At 43.3% G+C, this 26519-nt stretch overlaps 2 protein-coding genes across 3 annotated transcripts in view; both read right to left on the minus strand.

Annotated features, from left to right (window-relative positions):
* fra (neogenin protein frazzled) overlaps positions 1-26519 on the minus strand; it is a 133376-nt gene that overhangs the window by 45754 nt on the left and 61103 nt on the right. The gene's annotated exons all lie outside the window — the stretch shown is intronic.
* The window catches only part of LOC111263284 (uncharacterized), a 30446-nt gene continuing 19646 nt past the window's right edge, over positions 15720-26519 (minus strand). The window contains exons 3-6 of one of the 2 annotated variants that reach the window (XM_086969520.1): positions 17569-17690; positions 17364-17402; positions 17060-17176; positions 15720-16561 (exon numbers count right to left, since the gene is read on the minus strand). In XM_086969520.1, coding sequence (XP_086825646.1) covers positions 17078-17176; positions 17364-17402; positions 17569-17690 — 260 coding nt within the window. In that variant the 3' untranslated portion in view covers positions 15720-16561; positions 17060-17077. The other variant, XM_086969521.1, reaches the window with a different exon arrangement.

The following is a 26519-nucleotide window of genomic DNA, read 5'->3' on the forward strand; positions in this document are numbered from 1 at the left end:
ATATAGAGGCGTAAATGTACGTTGTAGATTAGAAGAAGCTAGCATGGCGGAGTAACACTTCCTGTGGTTTTGCTATGTAGATGGGCGAGTATTTAAGCTGAGCCAGGGACATAAGCCGAAGCCGAACTAGGATGACTAGACTCCGACGCTACTGCAGCTTTTGCTTTTCCATTTCTCCAAAGCGCGGCTGCTGCTGCTGTTGGTATTGCGCTCTTGATGTCGTCTGCCACGTTAAAAGGCTATTTTTACGTTAGACACTGACTGTCGCGACATCACTTCCGGCTGAAATCACCGCTAGGGAGTCGGCTGCACTATTGGTCTTAAGGTGAACTACGATGCTAGACGGGGCCAAAGCGATACTATAAGACATTTTTATATCACTTCTCCTTCTTCTAAGATCAGAGGCACGTTCACCGTTATGGTTAGTGATCTGTTACTCCTGGCGGCGTGGCAACATGGTCCAACCAGACAAACGTGTCTGTCTCTCTATAGGTGCATAAGTTACATTTAATATAATTACCGAAAGCGTTTGCCACCGAAAATAGTAAAGTATACATTTAAAACATGTCCAAAGCATGGTAGAGTAGAGGGGTTTTACTACGATTGTTTTCTCCTTTTCGTTCTGCCTGCGTGAATCACTATAAACAAATTGGATTTGAAGCCCACATCTCGTATCAGACACGTTCAGATATGGATGTATGTGTACCAGTCTGAACGTACGTGTCCTTGTGTCTCTCGTTGGCTACTTGCCCCTAAAAACTCACACATACAGATCTATATAGAGCAAGCAGGCGCTAACTTGGTTTGATTACATAAGCGTAGTCTGTATAATTCTATTATAGAGAAAAGATGTTATATATAAATCTAAGTGAGGTTTACCTAATTCAGAGATTTGAGAGAGCTCGTATAATATATTGGTCCGATTATTGAATGCGATAATGTATTATTATATGCACTGGAAGTCAGCGTGCGGTTCAGAACTGCTTCAGTTCTTACGTATGACTACAAATACGTACGTGTAGTAGTTTAGCAAAATGAATGTAGCGTTAAAATGGTACACGAACATAACAATGTGTATCTTGATAGGAGCGAAAATGTCACCTATCTGTAATTTTGTTTGAAATTGGTGGAACGTGTAGATCAATATGCGTGCATGGTTCGCCGGAAAATCGTCTTAATACATAAGACTGCACATTAAGCACTGAATAAATTTTTCAAATGGTACGCGTATTATCAACAGGGTACCAAACGTGTTAATGCTCCAAAAAACTTCCCAAGATCTGAGAAGTGCCCTGCTACAGGTGAAGAGGAGGCCCTTAGGGATCAGAATTTTCCCGCGTTACAGCAAATTCTTTGCTGTTCTTCGAAGTTTAAGTTACAGTATCTAGTGAACGGTGTTCTTAAAGTTTTTTTTTGGACTTGGTGCTGTTAGATGTAGAGAACAACTGCTACCCGTAAGTGGCATTAAAAGGGTGTCTTTTGAGACGGGTCCGCCCCTCTACGTCAACTTCCGCGACATACTGCTGACTTATAACGTACTTCGTTCTCGTCTCCCTTTATGTTACATATACATTGATACATTGCGGTTTTAATTGATACTATTATTTTTTCCCTTATTACCATTTCCATTGTTCTTTATTTTTTGACCGTCGGAGCAGATACATCAGCCCAATTGTTCTGCCGCCTGTTGTATTAGTCATGGGCGTACGAAGACGGCTTTTCTAGCATCAGGGGCACTACGTTGGTACTAGTTATTGCGATTGGAGTTAGGAAAGAAGGTCGCTTGGGAAATGCTACGCAAGCAGACAGAAGAGGTCAGTTGTTTCAAATTGTCCGTCCCGTCCACTCCCTCCGCCTTCCCGTGTTTCATCTCCAACAGACCTTCACTCATATGACTTTTGCAGTGATGAGCCACTTGACGACACTTAAGACCTTGGACTAGTAGCTCAGCGATTCGCCTGCTTGCCACCTTAAGACCTGCCGTATCTAGCAAAAGAGAAAATAACTAGAGACAGAGTTCTGCAAAGAAGAACGAACCGAAGTAAACCCAGACATTAAAAAAAAAGTAGACAAAGAAAACGCTATACAGAGGAAACACTGACTAACCGACTTCCAATAAAACGCAGCGAAAAAGCTAATGGGAAAGAAAACCATCGAATGGCCAGTAGTACTCACATAAACGACCATCATCAGGATCCAGCGTTGGACGGCAGCTTTGCCATTGCGTAGTGTTTCGTTTGTCGCAAAGCAAAAACAGGAGTCTCGGGCTCCATCGGCTTTGCTCATTCCCCTCAGAGGAACGGAAGCCGATTTGAGGATAGCAAAAGTGAGGGGCGAAATAAGAAAGGCTCCGTCAAAAAACGAAAACTGGCGATAGATTTTAGGTCAATGGTGAGCAAAAGCGCAAAGCGCCGATGATTATGAAGTACATGAGCAGGACGAAGATACAATAGATTACAGATGAAAAACAGAAAAAAGGAAGAGTAAACGTCGATGGCAGTCACGAGCGGGTAGTGGAAACACGAACAAATGTGGATGGATAGCTGTTAACGTTCTACTTTGTCCGTCCATCAGTTTTTCCTGTAGCTCCTTTGGCTGAGCAAGCAACCAAAGGTATGGAAAGCTACTTTCAAGGTACATATGTACACAAAAACACCTTATCCAATCGATCATCTCTATAGGTCTGATAAGGAAATCTGTTTTCAATCGGCGTATGTTATAACGCATCAGCCTGGCTAACTTCAGCTACGAGTCTAGTTGAGACGTCAGTTGTCGACCGAGTCGAATGCGAAAAGATATATCGATTCACTATTGTTTCTTTAGTTTACGTAGTGAAAGACTGCACAAAAGAATCATTTTTTGGCATTAACCAATTATTCTATTAGGTAATTTAAAATATACCCAGACCTGGGCAACCCAGAGAGAGGCATGATACTGAAACAGGCCCTCGGATTCATAGGCTGAATAACACTGGCGAATATTGTTGTCTACAGAGGTCCTGTCGGAAATTATGTTGTTCTCTCAACGAGGAAATAATGAACGTTCTCCTTTTCTTGAGCTACATGCAAATCGAGAGTATTAACCGTGCACCAAAAATCTCACAAACCACTTGGGTTCGCAGATAGCAAGCATATCAATAAAAAGCTGAAACAAGAAGATCGGGCAATTCGGCGTTTTGCCGAAGCGATCGAAGATTGAATTGATGAATAAATTAGACACTTGAAACCACACTCAAAATTCAAAGACACGTACGAAGCTTTACGTACAAATTTTTATATAGAGGCAATGAACATGAAAGACCTACGAGAAGAGGAGAAAGCAGATTCATACTATACGGTTAGACATCGAAAAGTTCTTTCCTCTCCAAAATTGCATCGGACCATTTTCGAAAAACGATGGACTTGCTTGGACACTTTATGCAAGCGAGCCGTTTGTTAGGTTAAATTTTCCTGATAGCTGGTTATAGTGCTGGTGATGTAATCATGATTCTGGGCTAGTCTAGGGCATGATTCTGGGTGATGATGCACTATTGCTGAGCAGCTCGCAAAAAGGTAAATGCGCGAACGTTGCCATGGCGCTGATTGTGAATGACGAACGCGCTAGAGCCGGTACGGTGGCAATGCAAGCGTAACAACGATGAAACAGCTGGTACATTAAACCATAATTCAGAGCCTTTCTCTCCTTATCTCTTGCTGTGCATCTGCATTAGAGGTGTACCGCATTTAGCCTTCTCCTTCTTAAACGAACCCTTGTAAACCCTCTGTTGCCTCAGTTTATATAGGAAGCAGCCCCTCTCTCTCTCTCTCTCTGTACTTCCTTTCCTTCTCCCCGTTTAGACCCTTCTTATCCCTAACGGTTCCCGAATCTTAGCTATCTCGAATAGATAGAAGCTCTAGGAAAACAGTGCAACTAACTGCCAAAATAAGGCACAGCGCCATGGAGACTATTTCCACTACGACTGTTGCGATGTCGTGCTTCTACTACTGTAGCCACCACTACTAGCTACACCGCAAGCTCTTTCTCATGGTATCCATACCCATAAAGCTGCAGCGCGAAACTATAAATTGCAATTTGCTCCGTGGATTACACGGTCGCTGCTGGACGAACGAGAGAAGCGGGGACAGCAGCGTTGGAGCGGGAGAAGGCGGCCATAGGATATCATAGCATCACGCGTTCCACGATTCGCCGGATCAACTGCGTATACTATTTGCTGCATATATTGGCTTAGGGCTCGTACAGTGTAAAACGTTTGTTAGTAAATGCGGTCGTCGCTTCGAGTATCTTATACTGTATACATACGTGCATAAAGACAGGCTCAGAATGTATGCCAGACATATCGTCGGTGGACACAAATGTGCATTCCTTTCTATAGCAGGTCTTGAAGTCGGTCGGGCGCTTCTGTCTTCCGACTGGGGCGGGTTAGATGAAACTAGATAAAATGCTGACCACTATCAACATGAGACCGAACTGAGGGCAGCAGGCAACCGCAGGCGACAGGCAAACCAGACGAGGAGGGTGACGACGGCGGTTATAGGTTGTGTGGTCGTATTATGTATCAGCATAGAAGTAACACAATGACCCAAAGGAGAACCTAGCATATATTAGCACGATCAGTATCGAAGGATTCATAATGGCGACATAGCTTGTACCGTTACGGTTGATAACAATGGCTAGGTTATAGTTGGACGACGACGACGACGACGACGACGGAAATAACTACGAAACCAAGAAGAAAATGGCATGAACAGTAATCCCGCTGGCAGTGGCAACATGTTTGTTTCACATCGTTATGACCTACGAGCTTGCCTTTATAGTATCGGCTGATTGGCAATGTCTCCTGGCCTCCGTCGCTGTCAATTCTTGCTCGGATAAATATGTTATATATATATATATAAAGTGCATTTAGCCACCCAGACAAGAAAACACCGTAACACGATTGAATAGCAGCATCCGTTTGATCCTGGTAAAACGAGGTCAGTGGGGGATCAGTTTGTCTGTATTTGTTCGACGCGTAGCTCAGCTACTGATATTATATAATACGTACCTTTTGCTAAATACTTCTACATTGAGTAAAATATTATTATGGGAGGTAAAGCCGCAGAACATGTCGCTGGAGTACGAACATAATATTTTTGTAGTATCGTAGCACACAACGCTCATACCTAGCTTCAATGATCTGATGGCCACGCAAAAAATCAAAGGGCTTTTAGCAGGGGTAATAATGTTATGAGGCTCCGGCTTTTCATAAAAATGTCTGCCGTGTTGACTATTAAGGCTTTTTAAAAGGTTCCGCACTTTATTTGTTTTTAGTATATATATAGCCCTGGATAAACGGAAATCACGTACGGCCAATACCCTATATATATTTACGTATAATTTTAGCAAATATATATACGTATATATACATATACATCGCAGTGTATTCTTAATATTTATACTCTCAAATTTCCTATGACTGTTCTCCTGCTTGTGTGTGCATGAGTGAGCATTTTAATGTAGTCAGAACTGGAGAGGGACGACGCGTATCTTTTAGCATTTTCAAACGATCAACTTAAAGACTCCGTAGCGGCTCATTGCAACCATCTGTTCTTTAGTTTCAACGCATCGCTAAGTTCTATACCCATCCGCCGTAACAGAACATTCCTACGAGGTTTTCACTAGCTGCACTCTTTCTCTTCCACGCTTTATTTCTTCTGCTGTTGATTTGCCATTCCTGATGCGACTACCCGTCCTGATTATGATGTGTCTCCCATCCCTCCGTTTGTATGAGCAATTCTCTAATCTCTTCTCCAACGAGGAATTTTTCACTATTTCCTTTTAGCGCCTCGCCTGCTGCCGCTTTCGAGAGCCATGAAACTTTACATCTTCCACATCGTTCCACAACAGCAGCTGAACCGCAGGAGGCAGAGTCCTGCTCCGGGGCTGATCAGTCCACCCGCCCTGGCGTTTGCAAGCCGGCCCGCGCGGTGAACACTTTGCCTTTTCGAGGCCAAATTCTCTAATTTCTCGTGAAAAGTAATTTCTTAATTTGGCTATCTATTTCTATTCCTTTACTTCGTTACCCAGGGAAGCACGTAGTCCCAGGCGATTACAGACCACCTTTCAGGCTGAGTCGACTACCAGGACACCCTGGCACAGGAAAACCGACCGGTACTTTACCATGCTACCGAACCCCTGTCTTGAATGTGAGAGCAGGAGAGATCTAAAAGCTAAACGGACGGTGGAAGATCGCGAAAGGGGAGGTATGCTTGTCTGTTGTGGAGAGTGGAGCGTAATGTAGTACTAGGAGGTGCCAGGAAAACTGAGTCATACGAAGCTAAAGGATAGGGACAGGATAGCGAGAAAACGAGAGAAACGGCGCGGAGAAGAGGGTGAGGAGAATTTAAGGTGAGTCTGCTTGTCAGACCCTATGTAGGTGCGTAGTCTAATCAATTTATGACTAAGGTAAAGCTCTCTTACACCAACACCAACTTGCTTTAGGTCTAAGCAGCCGTAGCAGCTCGAAACCTGCGATCTCCAGGAACAGCAACCCAATGACAAAGCCGCGACGAAGATTTTCACATACAAAAACTCATTTACTCACTATCCTGCCAATGCTGCAGAAACAGACTGCAGCTGTTTGGCTCGCCTGGGGTGATGTTAGCTATTGGGTAGCCAGATACTGCATCTATTGCTTCAGTAAATAGGGCAAGATACTAGGTAGTACAAGTTGCCAACAGCATCCCTGACAATAATATCGTCAGCCCGTTGCGCTTGACGAACATGGAAACACACTGAATTACACGGATGGTAGTCACTCTAGATTACTCGAAGGAGGTTTAAATAATGCATCAGTTATCATGAAGCGTGCTTGTTTAGTAACGTAAGAAGATAGAAACATAAAACCCTAAATGTTTTCTACATTTTTATTACTGTGTTTTTAGAACAATTTATTTTGCAACAGTTTATCTAAACATAATGTACGCCATAGCACAGTAAACCGGGCGGTGATACATGATTTGAAAATATGACGAAAAAAACGAAAATGCGTCAAAATGATGCCTATTTTCTCTAAAAAAAACCTGATTTTGACACGACACGTGTGAACCTTCAATGAATAGGTATTATTTACTGGCAATGACACAGAACGAGCTATGCAAGAAAATGCTCGAAAGGGCATCGGCGGTTAATATGTCATCTTGCATCAGGTTTACGTAATTAGTCGAAATTGATCATGCTTACACTCCAGTTCGATGATGTTTTTAGAAATATATAGTGTATAAAGGACGTCAGAGGTGATCCACCCTTTCCGGTCAACACCCATCAGCATCACATGGAGCAGGTCTTTGCCTCAAGCGATGATCCAACATCGTCTGGGTCGAGTTGGGTCCGAGCTGCTCGAGTTCCCACTGCTTCTTCTCCGTCTTCGTCTTATCAACGCTGGAAAAGATCTATCAACTATATGGGGAAAAAGAGAACACATGAGAAAAAGAATGGCCCTTTTTTGGCAACCCGTCCCCATTTCCCCGACTTGGCCTCCAAGCATACTTATCATCTGCTTCATCAGCTGGCATCGTCCTTTCGCACAAAACACAACTATACCAACGACATACTTGTAGTCACTGCTCGGATAGGCAGTAAGCGATATGTTCCATTAACAGAGTAATATGCAAGGGCTAGTTCTTTGCTTAGGTAGACACGGCTATCCACCCTATCTGCACGTATACATGCATATCTGTATAGATACATATGTAAATCTACATAGATACATGCGAGGCCTACATAAGCCAAGGCACTGTCGCATCGATGTACCATGATGTAAGTACATACCAAGCGTGTATACATATAACATAAGTATATATATAAGTACATATATAACGTGTTCGAATTTGAAAGATAACTAGTACATCGATCTACATAAAATTTCATCGCACTGGGTATTGTGTGAGTCAAACTGAGACTTTGCCAGATGGAAGATTCATCCGTACGTTAGGCTTCCTCGTTTCGAAGATAGCATGTCTAGTATGTAGTATATAGATGGTACGTACAGGTATGCCATCAGAGATTGTGTGCTCTCGAGTGCTGCTGCTATTGCCAGCATTAGTGCTGCGTTCATTTCATATTGGCCGCCCAGCAGGTTATGTCTTCGGAAGCGAGGTAGCTGGGGCGAGGTAAAATAGGGGTCAGCCGGGTGCCTGCAACAAGAAGACCTTTCCTTGTCAGTAGAGACCATAGTTGTAGTAGTCGTCGCAGTAAGTCTCCATCTAAGCGCTGCTCCATCTTTGTCCCGAGGGAGCGGGGCGAGGGTCATAAGCAACAATTTGGTGGTTCGGTTGCTCGACAGATACACAGGCAAGCCATGACTCAGCATTTGAGAGTCCCTTATCCCAGTCGCCACGCCGCCACCTACATCTTCTCTTGATTCTTTCCCGTTTCCAATTTTCCTCCGTTCTAGATACGACGACGTGTAGAACAAAAAGCGAGAACCTCTTTTACCCCTGGCCTCCTTTTGCTTTTTCGTTCATGCCCTCAGCAGCAATAGGACCTAGAGAAAACTTGTAACAGCACCGGCTAACTACTGATTATAATCACGATCAAAATCAGACCGACAGATACTTTTCTTAACTGAGGCTTACAAGACATACAGGCGTATGGTAGCTGGTCTAAGATTTTAACGTAATGCCACGCCCAGGCTGTATTCGATTATTATATGGCGTTAGCAGACGCTTATATGATTAAACCGCAAGGAGAAATATATTAGATGAATGGCATCAAGCAATTTCAATAAGGTAAGGTTCTGTTGAGATAGCAGACTACAGCAGATTTAGGATACAATGATTGATTGCCATACTCACCGTTATCCTTGGTAAGACGGCGCAGCGGTCGGCCTTGGTCAGCTACATGCTTGATGTAGCGTAAAGGCATCGGCGGCCTTCATAAGGCGGAGACGTCTGAGGTCGAGCAGTGAATGGTAGGAGAGCTCTAAGTGATTTTTCGGTCTGGCGCAAGGTGCAGCATCGTACTGCTTTCGCCCGCTCGCTTATCGAATCGTAGCGACTTCCTTCGACTGCCAATAGCGTCGAAGGAAGTCGCTACGATTCATCGTCGTTAGCTTCACCGAGATTTTCCAAGATAACGGAAGACTTGTCGATGGTACTGGGTGTCGGATTCCAATTATTTGTTTCGACTAACTTCCTCGAAAGCTCTCCTCCAGGAGGCTCCAGCCAGCACCATGCCCAATTAAAGTGTTCCTCATTCATTTGAAATGAGTTTTATCGGCGATGATCATCTTTCCAAGATGCAAAGAAACGGCCTTGCGCTTTACTGATCCGATGAGCATTCGATTTTTACTTTCTCCACTTGCTGTTATGAGCAGCACTATGGGTAGGTGGGCATTTCACCTATGGGAATTAGCTTGACAGCTATAGAGAGAAGTGGCCTATAATAATACATCGTCTATTTTCGATTCCATTTACTCATTGGGGACGTTGCTAGAAATAAGGACAGCGATGCTTCGAGGAACGACTTTCCGCCGAATTTTTTCAGCTACCTTATACTGCGATAATTATATATATATATATGTACATTAGATACTATAACGATTGGTAAAAAGTAACATACTTTGTTCGTGTTGTACAAGCTGGACATACCATGCGACGTCTTACGGTTCTCTCAATCGTTGGTTCTTCTAAAAGCTGATAGATTAGCTAATTCCACAGTTATTTATTTAATAGCAGATAAACTATAGTCTATTACGCAGGTCCACGTGCCCCGTTAGCAGCTTTTGTTTAGCTTCAAATGACCTGACCATGCACAACTGGGCAGGTTTTGTGTCAGTAGGTTAGCATTATAGCCCCGTTGAAAGTCGTTAATCCGCGCATGAACGTACCAGCATCAGCGCCCTCACTAACACCCTCCAATGTGGCTGTAGTTGTTGGATATGTCGTGCCGTACGTCGCCTACCGGAAAAGGCGAGGACGGACGAGAAAGCGGAAGTACTATATTAAGGCTACTAACCCGTCCGTCACTCGTTGTCTTGTGCGCAGCTCACTCACATTCTCGTGCAATAAGATCGCCCCATATCCGTGCGATCGGGGCTTGGAGGGTGAGAAAACCGCATCAGATAGTATTTATCGCACTATATATCCCATGTCTTCGTTACTTCGTGACCGCATCGAGGAGATAGGCAAGCATTTACAAAGCGTACTGCTATTACTATTATACATTACACTTCGTCGTTCGTAGGTCATCTATTCGTTACAGACGACCCAGAAAAGGTATTACCGTTGCTGACGCAGCTTACGACAATGTTTCAGGAGATCCAAACACAGGCAGATCAGCACAGCGATCTACGATCACTAGACCCAGAGTGCTTGGTGAACCTCACGAACGCCTCTACCCATACCCGTGTTTTATACGCGCGGTACACACTGGGAGAGCCCTGCAAATGTGCCTAAATACCAAATAGAGACCCATGAAGTACGTGAGAATATTTACTTCTTTTATAAGGCCAAAACAGTAAACATTTAGTAGAGAGTGTGGGCAAAACGTAGTGAGGATTTGCGGCTGCTTATATGCTGCATAAAGCCTTGTGTAAGAGCGATGCAAAATAACCTACCTACTGCTGCCACTGCTGCAGGTATGCGTTTTGATAGCACGGATGCTAAACTTGCTTCACGCAGTGGGGTATAGAGATCTAGATATAGTGTACGAGACGAACGGGGGCCTGTGGGTCAGAGGGTAGCCGACTTGCTGGTTGTGGTACGAGGGTCTCTCTAGGGTAAATTCCTCGCCACATGAAGGGTCGTCCTCATGTTCAATGTTCATGGCCCACTCGCACCGGCGTGGGCGCAGCGCACTACGTGCTCGATACAAAAATGTTGCTGGTACTGTGCCTCTATCTTGCACACTTATCCTTCCCCCAGCCCAACCGTCATCCGCTTTCACCTCCAACCCTCTAGCGTAGTCACTCTGTACTGCTTCAGTTTTTCTCTATTCAGAGTTTAGTAGTAGCAGCGCCAGCAGCTTCAGCGAGCTACCTCACAGGCCATTATGGTTATTAGGCCCTACCAGTTCTAGTACTGTGGTAGCCAGTCCGGGCACTGCGATAGTACCACTGCAGGTACCATCCAGAGGGCTTGCCTGACATTACCGTTGCCGTTTGAATGGTATGAATACTAAACCTAACACTGAGCACGACAGAGATCAAAGCGCAATATATTTCTGTGCAAGCGGACATAACAGGCGCGACGTTCACGTTATAGGTTCAACACTATTCTTTTTACTCATAGCTAGCGGAAGTTTGAATGTGACTTCACGTTGGCAAGAGCGACTTATTTGAACACGTATAAGACTGCACTGAGTGAGCCGAACGTTGCAAAAACTGGATGGAAAAGCGACACGAACAGAAAGCTAAACGTGTCGACGGCATTATAACGAAAATAGAGAGATTAAATAGTTGTCACCGCCAAATGTCTCTTTTTACTACCAACCAAACGTGCTAAATTCATACGCACGTCATAAATATCTCAAACATTATTTTCAAAACCTCAAATGTTACGTCTAGTTTCGCCATGTAACAAGCGACATATCATCAGCGTATTGGCGGATAGAACTTTCAGCTCTCTTAATGGAGTACAACATAATTAAACGGTAAAAAAAGTACCCCTATGTTTCTAGATATATACTCGCGTATAAATATGATTTTGTCTGATTAGCCACTCTAGTCAACACGATTTATATACTATGCTTATCAAGTGCGCTAACACTTCTGTAGCTCAATTGTTTCCCTACAGTTTGAGCTAGCCACCCACGTCCGCTTATCTTGTAAGCCCTGTTCGAGTAGTTTGTCGTATGCTTCTTGACGGTAGGGCGTGCTTTACTGGTCAAGCACGAAATTACCTTTTACTTTGATTTCGCCTTCCACTCACAGGTTTCAGGCCATGGCTACTTTTCCATACGGCTACGGGCAGTATGTACTAGGGAACGGAGATATTTCAGTACAGGAAGCTTACGATATCACTGTGGGCAGTATTGATGGCTGTGTAAGGGTGAGGGAAAGAGCAAGAGCGAAACTTGGAGTATTTCTTAGGACATTCTTGGTGTATATGCCTCCCACGTTAGTGTGTTCCGGGTGTTAGTGCCTATAGCCAAGCATAAGGAAACATAGAGAGAAAGAAGGACCCTTAGTATTCATCATCAGTATTCAAGGGACGTTCGTTCAACCTTTGAGACTCACTGACCTCTAACCCAATCTCTGTCGAACTGCTGCCCTATATCACTTCTCTTGCTGAAACGTCCTATCTGTCACTTCTAGAGAGGCCTAGTTCTGAGAGGATACAAGGCGGCTGCGCATATTCCTTGCTTCGGCTTTCATTCGAGTTCCTTCGAGTGCGCATTGACGACGGCGAAAAGAAAAAGAGATGTGCGACTACTACAGCGGTGCAGGGGCAAAATAAAAAAGTTGGCATTCTCCGGTGTCTGTGCAGACTCACCTGGTCCAATCTAGTTCGCTGGCAAGTGGTAAGAACACGCCATCAAGCCATCGGTGCTGCTATATGCTCCTAGCCCTTGCTGTTGGAGCACGGAGGGGCGTTTCTGCACTGGTCCTTCTGCTGTCACTGGATGTAACAAAGTTGGTAATGGCTAGTTCTTTTCAACTTCATTCGATTATCTAGAAACTATCGCTACAGCAGTCGCGGCCGACAGCCGGAGCCGGCCATCTACTAGGGACAGTAGCAGCAGGCACAAGCCTGTCAAAGGAGCGTCAGCTAACAGTTCGTCTCGATCACTCATGAAAAGACAAATGAGGGAGTGACCGGCTAAGTTATTAAACAATATCAACAGTCGTGGCGACGATATTAATAGAAGTATGCATCTACAAAGATTTTCCTTTAAGCATATTGAGTAGCAAAAACACAGTATTTAGCGGACGCCGGATACGTCGACCACCACATTAGCGCTAACTGAGCACTACTTAATATGGCTTCAATTTTTCCGGTGCTCACAGGTGTTCTGACGTAGTCATTATACGTAGATACATTGTAAATACTTATATCGTATCATTCCGTCATCAAAAGCAGCCACAGCCGCTAGAAAAGCTGCTCAGGTTTAATAGTAGGTTATAATATTGAAGAGTGAATGGAAAACTGCAAGTGCTGCTGTTACTGGGTTTGCTGGACGATTAGTTGAAAAGACCACAAGCAGAACCGGTCCTAAACTGCCTAAACACAGACGGGCTTAGTTGATCATTGCTGTATGGCTCTTTCATTTTGCCGCCAAATCTAAAGCATCTTTGTGCCACTTCCATTCGATCGATCGAACCATTCCACCGCTTCCTGTAGAGAATCCAAAACGGTTCATTCTCTTCCGCAGCTAGGCGCTACAACTATCTGCATTTATCTCTCGGTCGTTCGGGCCTAGCAACGTTTCAACCTCTTCACAGTGCGTGCTTTTTTTTCTTACCTGGACATCAAACAAGCCAGAGGACGAAGACTATCTTAGATCTGTAAGCGTGCAGGTACCAAGGCCGAAGACCGGTAGTAAAAACGTTGCGCTTAAATCCAATGCTGCGTCCATTTAGAAGGCTATTCTTGTTCGGTGCATTTGTACAACTGCTATTTTGCCTGTTCCTTAAATATCTGACGACGTGAACCCACGTTCGAACCCTGAGTTACTGACCTGGTCGATCGGAGAAGTTCGTGGGTGTTCGTAGGTTTCATTACTCATGTCTCGTGTCCAAGTCGAGTACACTTGAGATGTCCACGCCGATACTTCGCTGGCTCTACTCGACCTACCGAAGAAAGCCGTAATATGTAGATATATTCTTCCTGTGCATTCCCTCATTTTCTTGGCCCGTTTACTGCCTATTCTATCCGTCCGATATATGCATCACTTTCAAAGTCCTATGCATATTGAGAGACATAAGGATTGTAGGGCTTGACCCTCGGATAGCTCATGGCTGACCCAAAGACAGCGTCATATAGATACCATCGCGCTCAGCGCGTTCTAAACGCCTTTGGCGCAAAGAGGAGAACAAACCGAGACTCTACTAATACCGACGGCAGGTAAGGCTCCTTTTCCATTTCAGACCCACGGGTTCGGTGACCCTACAAAAATGTTGCCGACTGCTAACATACACTGGCATCCGTTGTAGTTGCGGCATACAATCCCGCCATAAAAAAAACGTAGAGAAGCCGGCAGGCGCAGCGCGATCGTGAAAAAAGTCAGTCAGTGGTGTAGGCAAGGACATAGACATGGAAAGAGAAAGGATGAGCATTGCTGTCGTAGCTATATTCCTTTTTATTCTAACTCTGTGTTATATTTTATATAATTATTAATAATTTATGCAGCATCAAAAGAAATCGCCGTAAAAGAAAGCGCGTAAAGCGAAATCGAATGTAACAAATATATATATATATATATATATATATTGCAATATGTGCGCAATTCAACGTAAATGCACGAAGAAGTACAGATTCGTAGAACTTTGTGGCCTGAATTTCTCGAAACCGCGAAATTGCTTTCGTTTTGCACGATCTGTGAAGTCTGCAAAGGCACGCTTAAGGTAAAAAGCTTCTGTTCAAACAAGAAATAAAGGTCGAGAAAAATAAAGTACAGCCTGTCTGTGGATGCAGTATTAATTAGCGAAATAAGAGTGGGGGTATCCAATCTAAATAAATTGGCTTGCTTGAACTGACTCAACTAGTCAATGCAGACAAATTTACTACACTGACGTGCCATACAATAAGTACAGAATGTAATTAGCTAACATATGATTTGTTGTCAATCGGTTTCATAGCCAGCGTTGAAGGCGGTATTATACTTAACCTGACCCCGGGTATTTTAAACTGTATAAGAAGCTCTTTCATCTTTTCATAATTTCCCAGGGATAGCGCTTTTACGAGGTTTTCCATAAAGACCACACGATGCTTAGTATCTCTGTCTACGTACGTCACCCACACACCCCAGCCCGCTTTATAGTGATAAATAATTTGAGACCTAAATTAATTTTCAGTTGTTCGCTAATTTAAACGTCCTTCGCACAACCTGTTCGTTTGGGCTCCAATGCGGTTTAGGGAAGCTATCGTGGCTCACTGATCTGCTTTCACTTGTCAGTATAGTCATATTGGAGCTCTCAAATGGTTCTGGTTTACTTTATAATACGAAAGGACTCCATGTCGAGCCTTTCGCTTGCCGTCGTGCCTATCAGAAGCACGTTATGCCTTAAAAATAACATATGCATATGGGCTTGTTTATGTCTACAGGTGTTGCCACATTCAAGCAAGCCCCGCACCGCACGTTTTAGATAGCATCTTAGAGCTATTCCAAAGATGTGCCAGAGGCATTGCGGTCGTGCGACGTATCTCTCCTGGGAACGTTTCACTGCATGCAAGAGCTAACAAGGAAGTAGTATCCTTCTATTAGGTCCCTCATCAATTGGTCCGGCGGGGGCAGTGTCACAAGCGCGCGAGCACTATCTGACTGGCTGAATCGTCCGCCTGTCTGACTGTTTCCCTGCAGCTGCGGTTATCGCAGATAAATACCGCCGCCATATTGCGCCCGACGCCCCCCTTCCACGTATCCATAGGTACGCCTAACGCAGATCTAACCGACCCGCTTAACTGAACACAGATCCTGAGCAACATAAGCTAAATGTTTATTGGTTTATACTGTCCTGTCTCGAGCAGGAAGAAAGAAAAGGTTTAAATCGATTTTATGACAATTATATGAACCTACGTCACCATACTCTAAAAGCGTTTAATGAGCATGTAAATACATAGCTATACTAAGCGAGCTATTCCTTCATGAGACTCCGAAAGGCAAAAGCAGAGTCTTGGGACTACACTTTTATCGACCGCGTGTGAGACGAACAAACAGGCGTGTTCCATATTAGCTGTTTATAAATTTTTCACCAGCAAATATATAAATTGTAAATAACACATACGGAAAATGTTATGGAAGGGCTGCAAATCGATAGAAGAAATTTATGGTTTGACGAGTATTTTCTAGAAATACCCGCGGGATTGGGTCAGGCGGGGACAAAATGGACGAGACAGCGGGTTCGGATATATTTATTAGAGTACAATTTTTCTACATCTTTTAAAAGCCTTTCATTATACGCTGCTGAATTGAAATTGTCGCACTAACAATAATCTCTGTCGATGCTGCGTATTAGGTATGCCCCTTTTTCATCGCGTTTACAAGTAGCGACAAACGAATTAAAAGCACTGTTAAAAATCCAAGGCCTCCTACACACACTATAACGTCGGCCGATGACTGACTATGAATTAGGCGCGAAATAGGGAGCCGTTGGCAGTCGAGTTATATATATTCTGCTGTTTGTTTTTGTGCAGGGCCGAGTTAGCTGGTATCAAATCGCGGCAAGCGTGATCCTTGTAATAAAACGAAGGCGTTTTGCCTATTTTCTGCCTCAGGTGCGGCCTCGCGTCCTACGATCGTCTCAACCTGCTCGACGGACGACAACGGAAAAGCTCTGCTGCCGACTCTCAAGAGAAACAGACAAAATCCAGATGCCTACATCACACATCGTTTAACTCCGCTTGATGCGACTGGTAGCGATCTTTCAAAACGACATCAATACATATTTTGAAATGGTAACGCTGAAATGATATGCTGTAGTTTACCTGTAGCTTTGGTTGACTGGTTGGTTTTTTGCATGCACTATATGCATTTAACTCAGCTCATCTTATGTAGAGAGGCTTATCCCATCTAGCTTTGTATCGCCTGTTATAAGCTTGAATATGGTCATAAATTAAATTCAGATTGTGTTTTAGGTAACGATCTATGTGAACTACCTAATTTATTGTTCCTGGGATGTCGTGTTTTTCAAACCTCTACATTTAACTCTTTAGTTGATTCAGGCTTCAAAACGAATGCAAAAAAACTAGCTTAAAAAACGACCGATGATCTCATATGTTATAGAGAAGCATTGTAAATCTATAGAATGTAGAAGATCACGACAAAATCGCAATTATAATTAGGCATGTAAACACTCCAGATGCTGTCAAAACCTTGGGGTTAAGTTGCCTAGGAAGCGTGAAACTGGGCACGTACTTACATATATTGCAGTATTATATTAGAGGAAAAGTTTTACAAATTCCTTAACAGATGCATTAAATGACGGTTCTACCCAGATCCGCCGGCTCTTCTTGGGCGAATTTTGCTGGTTCTTTACCTAGAAGGAGGAATGAACCGCCGTAGTTACGCAAATTCTTTTGAAACTCAGATAGTACGCGAATACACATAGACCATTGTAATGTATCATCACTGTGGGACGCGTTAAACAGCTACATGGAGACATCAGGGGAGAACACATGTGGAGGCAAAACAGAGTTTTCACGTTCAACCGGCCCGTCCCTCACCTCTCTCTTCCTTCGTTCTTCTTTCGCAGCATTTCTTTTCTACAAAGCAGCGGAACCATAGTAATAATCACAATAATATTTCAGCTCTCGCTGGTCTCATCCACACTATAAAAGCCCAAGAACAAGTCATTTATAGAATACATATCTGCGTTTTTAGAATATCGACATAACGACGGATAATACATCTAGGTCTACCTGCTCGTACCATGGCATCTTTCGAAAGTTCATAACCAATTCCATCAGAATAGTTAGCGTCGTGAGTAGTTTGTTTCATTTGTTTCACTTTTCGAGAGGCTTTTTTTGTAGACGCCGACCTATGCCGATTTCCTGAAATCAAACATAAAGCTAGATCATCAAATCAGAGTGTATGGTGCTCATCTCGTGTTCGTGTTGATGTCCCATGCCGCTATGTGCGACGGATGTCTGGGTCTCCCTACTGAACACGTGTGATGGCAAGAAAGCGTCTATATAGATGTAGTTGCGGAAAAGCTTTAGACCGTTAATGAATCCGTAACGAAAGGAAACCCATGCGGTATGGCAAACCCACCAGCAAAAGCAGCGGCAGCAGTAACGAGCAGTCAGATGTCGTATATGTTAGTTGTCGGCGGCGTCAGTATTTGACAGTGATCTAATGCCGCCTCTTTTACTCACTACGAGCAGCAACTAACGACTTACTGAATGGCCTGACGAGAGCCGCACTCCATCAAGATGTAATAGCATCGTCAGCCAAACAGCAACAGTGTGGAGGACGTCTCTGTGCCCGTCACCTCCTGACGGAAAGGGCAGGCCATCGGCGGATGCCTAGCTAGACTGCAACTCATAAGCGACAGCCGACCCGCTTTTGACAACATCTACTATTACTAACGTCACAATAACATTGTCAAAACGACCATTACCAATCAACATCCTCAGCCTCAACAGTTTACCACTTTCTAGCGGAAACGGTGAAGTTGCCTTGATCTTCAGCTTTGCACTGTGACTAAGACAGCTCCTTGAGGTTGTCGAAGCCAAGCTGCTTAAATAAACATAATATATTTATGTCAAGAAAAGAACGGCCTTATTCTAGACTGAAGTTTTTACGTCTAACACCTTACAGGCCACGTTGCGTAAAATAGTCAATTATTGACCTTCAAGGTGTATCTCTCAAGATCTCTGGATACGATCGAAGCATTGTACTCGGTTCCGTCATAACCAAACTGAATTGCATAGAAACTTTTTTTTCATTTCTGGCCGTGTACTTAGAAAAGCGAATGCAATTTGTTTTCTTCATTCCTACAGAAAACAACTCCAGTGTGCAACACGATGGGACTTGAATCTTTTGTATTGGTGTGAGCCAACATGTCCACTAAATTATTCATGATATCTGAAGGTTTTGTAAACGTAAGCAACCATGCTAAGGAGGAAGACTACCTTTTGGGTCCTATTCGAGCCTTATTTCCGTTGTTTCGTGCAGTATTCGATTTGCCCCTTCCCTGTTGCGGCGGCGACCGTCGCATCAGCAACAATAAATAGGAAGGCACCAACGCTAACTATAACAGATGGTGTCCCATTGTAACCCTTTAGCCACTTCATATTCTGCCTCTGGCCGCTTTGTAACCTACCTGTAACTTGCAGGCCACTTTATAGACAGACAACGTACGATAGCAATTTAACAAAACAGTCTTTTCAGTTTCGATTGACCTGTTAGTCGAAGAGATAACCGGGAGCACTTACACTATTAAGACGAGCCTGTCATCCTGCTAACAACAGGGTATATGCATTTCGTGTAGAAGAGCGAGTACAAGGTACACGGCGGTTAAAGAGAGCACGTATTATAAATTCGTTTATAGCATGACGGTTCAAGTGGTTGACTTTGTTGCTATCGACCCTTATAAACGTATACGACTGGATGAAGGGCAAGCCAAAATAGAAGTGGCTGATTGACTGTTCCGTTGTTTTCCTCAACGGGAGGTCTCCTCAGGAGGCTTTACAATTTCAAGATTTCCTAAAATCCTCCAAAGCCCTCTGCAGTCTAGGGGTACTCCGTATACTTTTCGACCTTCGCGACCCTTGATCAACCTCAACGCTCGCCTGCCAGTGTCACTTTTCGGTTTGCTTAGAATCCGTCTATTGTCGTTTTTCTTTCCCATCAACTCGTTCGCCTTCATTCTGATACAGTGCAATTTCTTTCTTTGCTTCACTGGTCTGTGTTGTCTTCGGTGTATACAACAAGCCCAGAGCACTAACACTGGCTACCGCTACTGACTTTTCCGTTAGGAGGATGCACAAGCGTGGCGTAAAATTTCCAGGTGGTCTTCCGAGGATCAAAAGTTCGTTTTCGCAACGGATGCCGACATAGGTCTGAGGAAAGACGTATGAAGCGTGATAGGTTACTGACGTTAATGTACGCGACGAATGGGTTACAAACACAGGTGGAAATGTGGACTAGAAGAAACGACAATGGAATAGCTAACCATTCTTCTTTGTCTCCTCCTGATTTCTTACTCGGAATGCTGAAATGCTACATAGGAGATACATAGAAGATAGTGCTAACTCCAGATACGAAAAAACGCGTACCATTTACTCAGTAGCCATCGTCTTGGTGCTTTATGAAGGATTTTTTTTGTTGGGAAACATGGATTCGTCATCAACCATTCTTCTTTATTCTTTTCGTTGACGATGTCGACCAATGATTAGCGAGAAGCGAAGCCTACGGCAGGAAAGCAGGGAACCTAGAGAGAGGCTAACAGACAAAACAGCCAACAATTCTTTTGTTAGCTTCTTTGAACCGGACGCCATAACATTTAAATGTGTCTTTCCCCTTCAGACCAGTCTTACCCGCTTAAATGAAACATAAAATATGACACTTCACTTCGAACATCGGCGAAGCTCTACACCGCAGTCGCCATGGCCACGTTTGCTTTAAAACTGTCAGTATGCTGCTTCGGTTTTGCACTTCAAACAAAGTCGAAAAGAAATCCCCTGCTGGTTACAGCCAGCAATTGAAAAAAAGGCTAGGAGGGATAGGGCAAGGGATGAGGACAGGAATCTGGGGTAGAACTATGGTCCGGCCATCGCAAGCAACGATACCGTAAGAGCGTAGAGATCCGAAGGCCGGCAGACGCACGACTGTAACTACCCGAGCGGCCAAAAGACAAAGCTTCACCGCGCGCTGGGTTTCATCGCTAAACTTCAGCTGCCCGGACAAACTGTGGAAGCTTTATCAGACACGGAGCAGACAACTCGTTGCAGTTGACGATGTGAAAACGGAAAGTAAGTGAAGCTTTCCTTTTCTTTTCTCCAGTCACTTTTTTAGTCTGCTCAATCGCCCATTTTTCTAGCTACATTTCTCTCGAGCCGCTACTCAAATGCTGATGCGTAAGAGTAGATTTATGTCTTCTGCTTGGCAATCCAAAACTCACCCCACCGATGACAGTTGAAAAAGCAAAATGTGCAAGAAAAGATCGAAAGAAACGCAACGGCAAAGCATCTACCGCTTCTGACTGGGGTGTCTCTGGCTAGGGCTTTACGGGTCAAATGGAATTCTACCGAATCATATGCCAAATGTGTTGTTACCCTATTTGACAGCCGTAGAAAAAATAATGGAGCGACGAGCTCGCTTTTCTACGGCCGCAAGTTTGCCCTCTCTGCAGCCCTACTGTTTCGCACCCGTTCACTACGGCCTCCACCATTGTACATTAAGTTGCCTTGCTGGACTGTATCTCGATGAAGGGCAAACTGTGTTCCGACAAAAAGCGAAAGACAGCTTTTACTTTAATCATCCTCCTATAACTTCTATCGAGTTACACATCCGGGTAAAAGCGTTGTCTCGCATGCGTAATTCGAATGCTCCGTCTCACTTAATTCAACCTCGTGCCTAGTTCACTACGTAAACTGTCGCAGTAACTATATACGATCAATGCTCCAGTTAGGCGCTGATGCGTAGCCACCGAGGAATCGTTATCACTAACCAAATGCGAAAAAATAACATTACCTTATAGACTTTTTTGGTTTACCCTACTGTAAATTTGGTTAATAATGCATTCTCTATACAAATTTTTGATTCGTACTTTGTGTTTGAGGCTTCCATTGATCTAGTGGTATTACGACTGTACTTAAGCGTTATTAGGGAGTCGTCGGTACCGATGTTTACGGCAGACTATGAATTCTCTTACCTGAAAAAAAAAAACGTGTGTGGATTAGATAAAATAAACAGCGTAAAAAATTGTAGAATATAGACCTAGTACTAGCATTATTTCTAGAAATTCATGAAAGCATCCCACAGGTCACGTGAACGGTGTTTTTTTTTGTCAAGTGCTCCCTTCGTGTGTCGTAGACGTTTCTTTATATAACAAGAATATAAACTACTTAATCAGAAATAATGCTAAATACAACGGCGTTGCTATCACATGCTATTTCTCTAGAAAGGGTTCATCAGCCGCCGTATTGCACATTGTTATACTACGTTGAAGGGTTCTACCACGAAGCGACGACATTCTTGGTCTGACCGCTCACCCGCATCAAAGCGCTGGACCGTCTTCCACAGAGCAAAAATTTCTCAAGTGGAAGTATCAAACAGCAAGCAGACGCCCGCAGGGACTTTGTCATTTCAAATATCGGCGTTCTAAATCATAGAACGTCCCTTTACCTTCCTTGCAGCATCTCTTACTACACAAAAATGCAATGCGAAATAGTCTCTAAAAACCGATCATCCTTAGCAAGCGTTGATAGTTGCCGTATAAATGAAATCAAAAAATCAATCGTTCTCTATAAAAATTAAAGAAAACTTGGCTAAAAAGTCTTTTTGCTGAGTGTTCTCTCTTATTCAGATCCCTCTTTGTGAAACTGGTGAGGACTTTTATTTACGCAGCTTTTCTTAGGCGGGCAACATCTTTCTATCATAACATCCTTTCAAAGGCTTAGTTTTATTTGAACAAACATTCTTTCAGCTCAATTGGTTATTAGACAGCCGCCTAGTCCATCAATAAGCTAGCAAATCATCACCGATACCTTTAAATGAACCAAAAAATATTAATGCGTACCTTCGATCGTCTCCCGTATGTAAATAAGCACAACATCATCCTTAACCTGCGAAATAAATGGCTGGCATTTTATAGCGGACACAAATAAATGTTTGCTGTTTTCAAATTATTGCCAGGCCTTATAACTTAGTTTGCCTCTTTTGCTTTACCAAAGGCCAACGAGCCTCTCCAGTGTAAGGTCGACCAGGCCACCAAACCACATTTCAAGGGTTGCATCGCTCAGTTTATATATATTATGTATGTAAGAAGTTCATTTTGTGACGGCGGCAAACTATACATGCGTAGTACACAACTACCTTACTCTTCTTCTCGTCTATAAACAGATCACATGAGTCGTAGGACACCATCTGCCTATGTGTCCATGCTTCGCCACAAAATCTGTTTGGTCTCCATCTCTAAGTTAACGGGACATCTCACAGTGTAAATAGACGGCACTTTCTTCGCTTTTCGGACAATGGGACTCAGAAAGGAGCCAGTGGACGCTGAGCTACTTCAGCAGATAACGAACGGGTGGGGTGGCTCGATAACGGGTCACTCTAGTCTGCTCGTACGGCCGAGTTGATACTCGGGGGTTTTATATGGAACAAGGAACTTTAGCCTCAGAAACGACGTGAAGAAAAACGGCCAAGTGAAGTTCGCATATGAAGCCCATATGACCCACGGATAGAAGAAAACGACGTACGAATTTCGAGTTAGTACAGAAATAAGCGAGGGCAGAGGTGGTAACAATGAAGGGCGATCACAGGCGTCTATCGCATCCCATCTGGCTTCCCGTGGTAAACGCTGACCTGATACAAAGACCGTACAATAAAATCACTGTCATAGTCACACGCATACGCATTTGCAGTAAAAGGGAGAAAAAGACAGCAAGAAGACGACGACAGGGAAAAGTTGCCGTGAAACGGAGGTAATAGCGGCCCCGTGAAATATGACGATGGCGCGGCGGGCAACGACTAAGCCCCAGGGATCGAAGTCCAGTTTGAACAAGAAGTGAGTCCAGCAGCAAGCTGAAGGTGAAGTATCATTGATGGCTATAGCAACGCACTGTTAAGTGAAAAATGGAATGGTGTGACTGAGTTTATACTCGAATATTTTTGCGCCAGTTTAGGTGTAACTTAACGATAAAGTCGAGAAAATAGAGTTTGACGAAGCCATAGCAAATCTCCATAGGTATATGTGCACCTGAAAACTTTATATGCGAACTTCACTTGGCTGCCTTTTTTCTAGGTGCCCAGGTGCTTCTACGTTCATCTACATGTGCAATATTTCGTCGACTGTAATAATGGACAAGCTGGCTCATTCGACACGAAAACAGATGATTTACTATTACGGAAACTATATATTACCAAACAAAGACGGACAATGCCTAACAGACCGGTTACTAATGTCCTGATAAGGCTGAACAAGACCAAAGATGCCCATTACGTCTACACTTTGAAAGGCAGAAAAACAGTGCAAAAACAAGCAAATAGTTCGGAGTTACTATAAATTCTTTGTAGTTGATAGTTATAGTATTTTGAATACAGATTTGCCACGCAATTTGGAAAGACTTGTGTGTTGAAAGGAATTAGAAATAAACAGAAAGACTAATTTAGACAGTAAAAAAGAAACGTATCTGGACAGTCTATCCAAATAGAATATGAATCTATATTAGGAACAGAGTGAATACTCTACGGCTGTGTTAATCTATAGCCACCATTTAGAGTAAGGCAAAAGCTTCGCTTTTTAGAAAATTTTTATCCCTGCGCAGGCTGTATCATCATGATCTATTGATTACTTTCGACAAAACCTGTAGTCTGTAGAATGAGTCTCTGGTTCGGTTGTAACCCCGCTTAGCAGCAAACGTATGGCCGTTTCTATAGAGAATGCTTTGCTGATACCGACGAGTAGTTACGACAAGTGGGGTGTAGCTTGCAATAGATTGCTAGCCTACTCGAGGAGTCACGCAAGCTACTATTTAGGGTCGTTATGGACAGCTACCTGTTAGACGAGAATCGGTGGATACGTACGCCTGGCCTACACTGACGGAAGCAACCCACTTTTCAGCTATAGAGGTGTAGACGCAGGAGCCCATAGGTACAGAGTACACGTAGAGGAAAATCTAACCACGCCTATTCTACACATGCAATGATAGAAACTCAAAAAGTGAGTTTTGTGCTTGAACCCGCCTTTGAGATTGCATTTGAGTTTAAAGCATAAGCAGTAGAGACAATCCGTCTTGTGAGAATCTATTGTAACTTTGCTGTTGTGATGATAACTAACGTTTCGGGGCAGAACTTTGGCCACCGTTGATACAACACGTTTTTATACAGGTATATTGCCTACATAGTGGCTTAGCTTAATGAGCTCAGATAGACTCTGGCACGACGAGTGTTAAACAATTCGCGGTGCTAGACAATACTGCCAGTATTTCCAGCATATTTGTATCGTATATTCTATATGGTCAAACTTCAAACCGTGTCAAATGCTAAAAAATTGATCTCGGAAAAGGCCGAAGGCATCCGGTCAGAGCCAGAACTAGAAAGGAACTTCATATATACATAGCAACATAACAAAATTAATGACACAAACTACCTGAGCAAGATTTAATCAACCTTAATCGTTATTATGCAGTAATCATCACAGGTATTGAGAACCCATGAAATTATATTAACATTTATCACGGCAGTCTAACTACGTCTATATTGATATTTTGTTGTATTGTTATGTTGTTATCATGTAAAACTATATGTCTATTTATCGCATCTGAATCTGTATGTACTCGATTTGTACGTTGAGTTTTGTACGTCGCTCGTCGTAGGAAAAGGCAAAATAGACAGCCCTTTCATTATATCGTTACGCAAATAGTTTCAGTGGTCCCGTAGGATTCGCTGTATCTTTCCCGGGTGGGCTTTTTTACGTGCCTCGAGCAGAAGGCAAGAAATCTCAGTTGGAAATTGGATAATTAGTAAGAATCACTGTAGATTCTCGTCGTTATTACCGTCATCACCAACATCATCACAATCGTATTTGTCATTATTACTCTTACCGTGACAACGGGCAGGACGATCGCAGGCAATAATAACACAATGATATTGTCTGTCATGTCAATTAATTTCAATAAACGAAATGATCGAGTTAGAGCAATAACAAGCGGCAGATTTCAGCCGATTTACTCACCGCAGCTTCCCTGAGACCCTCTCGTCAGTAACAGACACTCAAGCATCGTTGTCCATATAAGCGCGTCGTAGGCCTGCACGCCCAAAACCTGAGCTTCATCTGCCGCTAATAGCTGTACGAGGCCAAATGCGCTCGAAAAACAGAGAGGCCTCTTATCCACACCATAGTGAGGCATACAATGCCGATTCAATCCTCATGAGGACACGGGATTTGCCAGGATCCGTTGTTGTTATGTGCCGAAAATAATAAATATCAAAGGGACTCTTCGATAAGAGGAAACAGCCCAGTTCATCACCACATTGACTGCGGTTTAATAAAAGGAAAAATTGATGCTCCTTCCGCCGCATTAGCAATTTCTCCCAGCCAGGTTATACTGGTATGACAGCTTTTAAGAGTAAACATGTATTGTGGCATGTAGCGTTTCAAAGTCGAAACACTGAACACGACATAAACATTAATGGGGCAAAATTAAATAACATGTAGAACTACCTATAGTCAATGTGAAATACAACCGAATGTATCATTCCCTCATTCTGATGTGAGCGAGCATGAGAACCCGGCTCGCAAGGGTGCCTATATGTGTTTGACAAAGTATATGTCAGAACATTTGATTATGTACTATTCACCTAAATACGTGCTCGGACGTTGCTTGAAACGCCGCATTCACAGACAATATTAGATTGATATAGCATCTATGACAGGAAGACAAATTAATAGATTGGACCTACTTGTCAGAAATGACATTGCGTAGACCTTTCTATGTTGGTTGCCACCGGGATTGAAGAAGTCGAATGAAACGAGTGACTGGCCAGGACATATACCATACAGTAGTACAGAATTTCCAAGCACACTTTTCCTCTAATATTCATATTTCTCCCGTTAAATTCTTCATTTCATGATCATTACAAGCAGTTCATCATTTATAGAGTATTTACAAGCTCATATTTACATTTTAAAGTGCGATTCAAACTTTAAA

Source organism: Varroa jacobsoni, unplaced genomic scaffold (genome assembly GCF_002532875.2).
Source record: "Varroa jacobsoni isolate VJ856 unplaced genomic scaffold, vjacob_1.0 scaffold_752, whole genome shotgun sequence".
NCBI classification, from domain to species: Eukaryota; Metazoa; Arthropoda; class Arachnida; order Mesostigmata; family Varroidae; genus Varroa; species Varroa jacobsoni.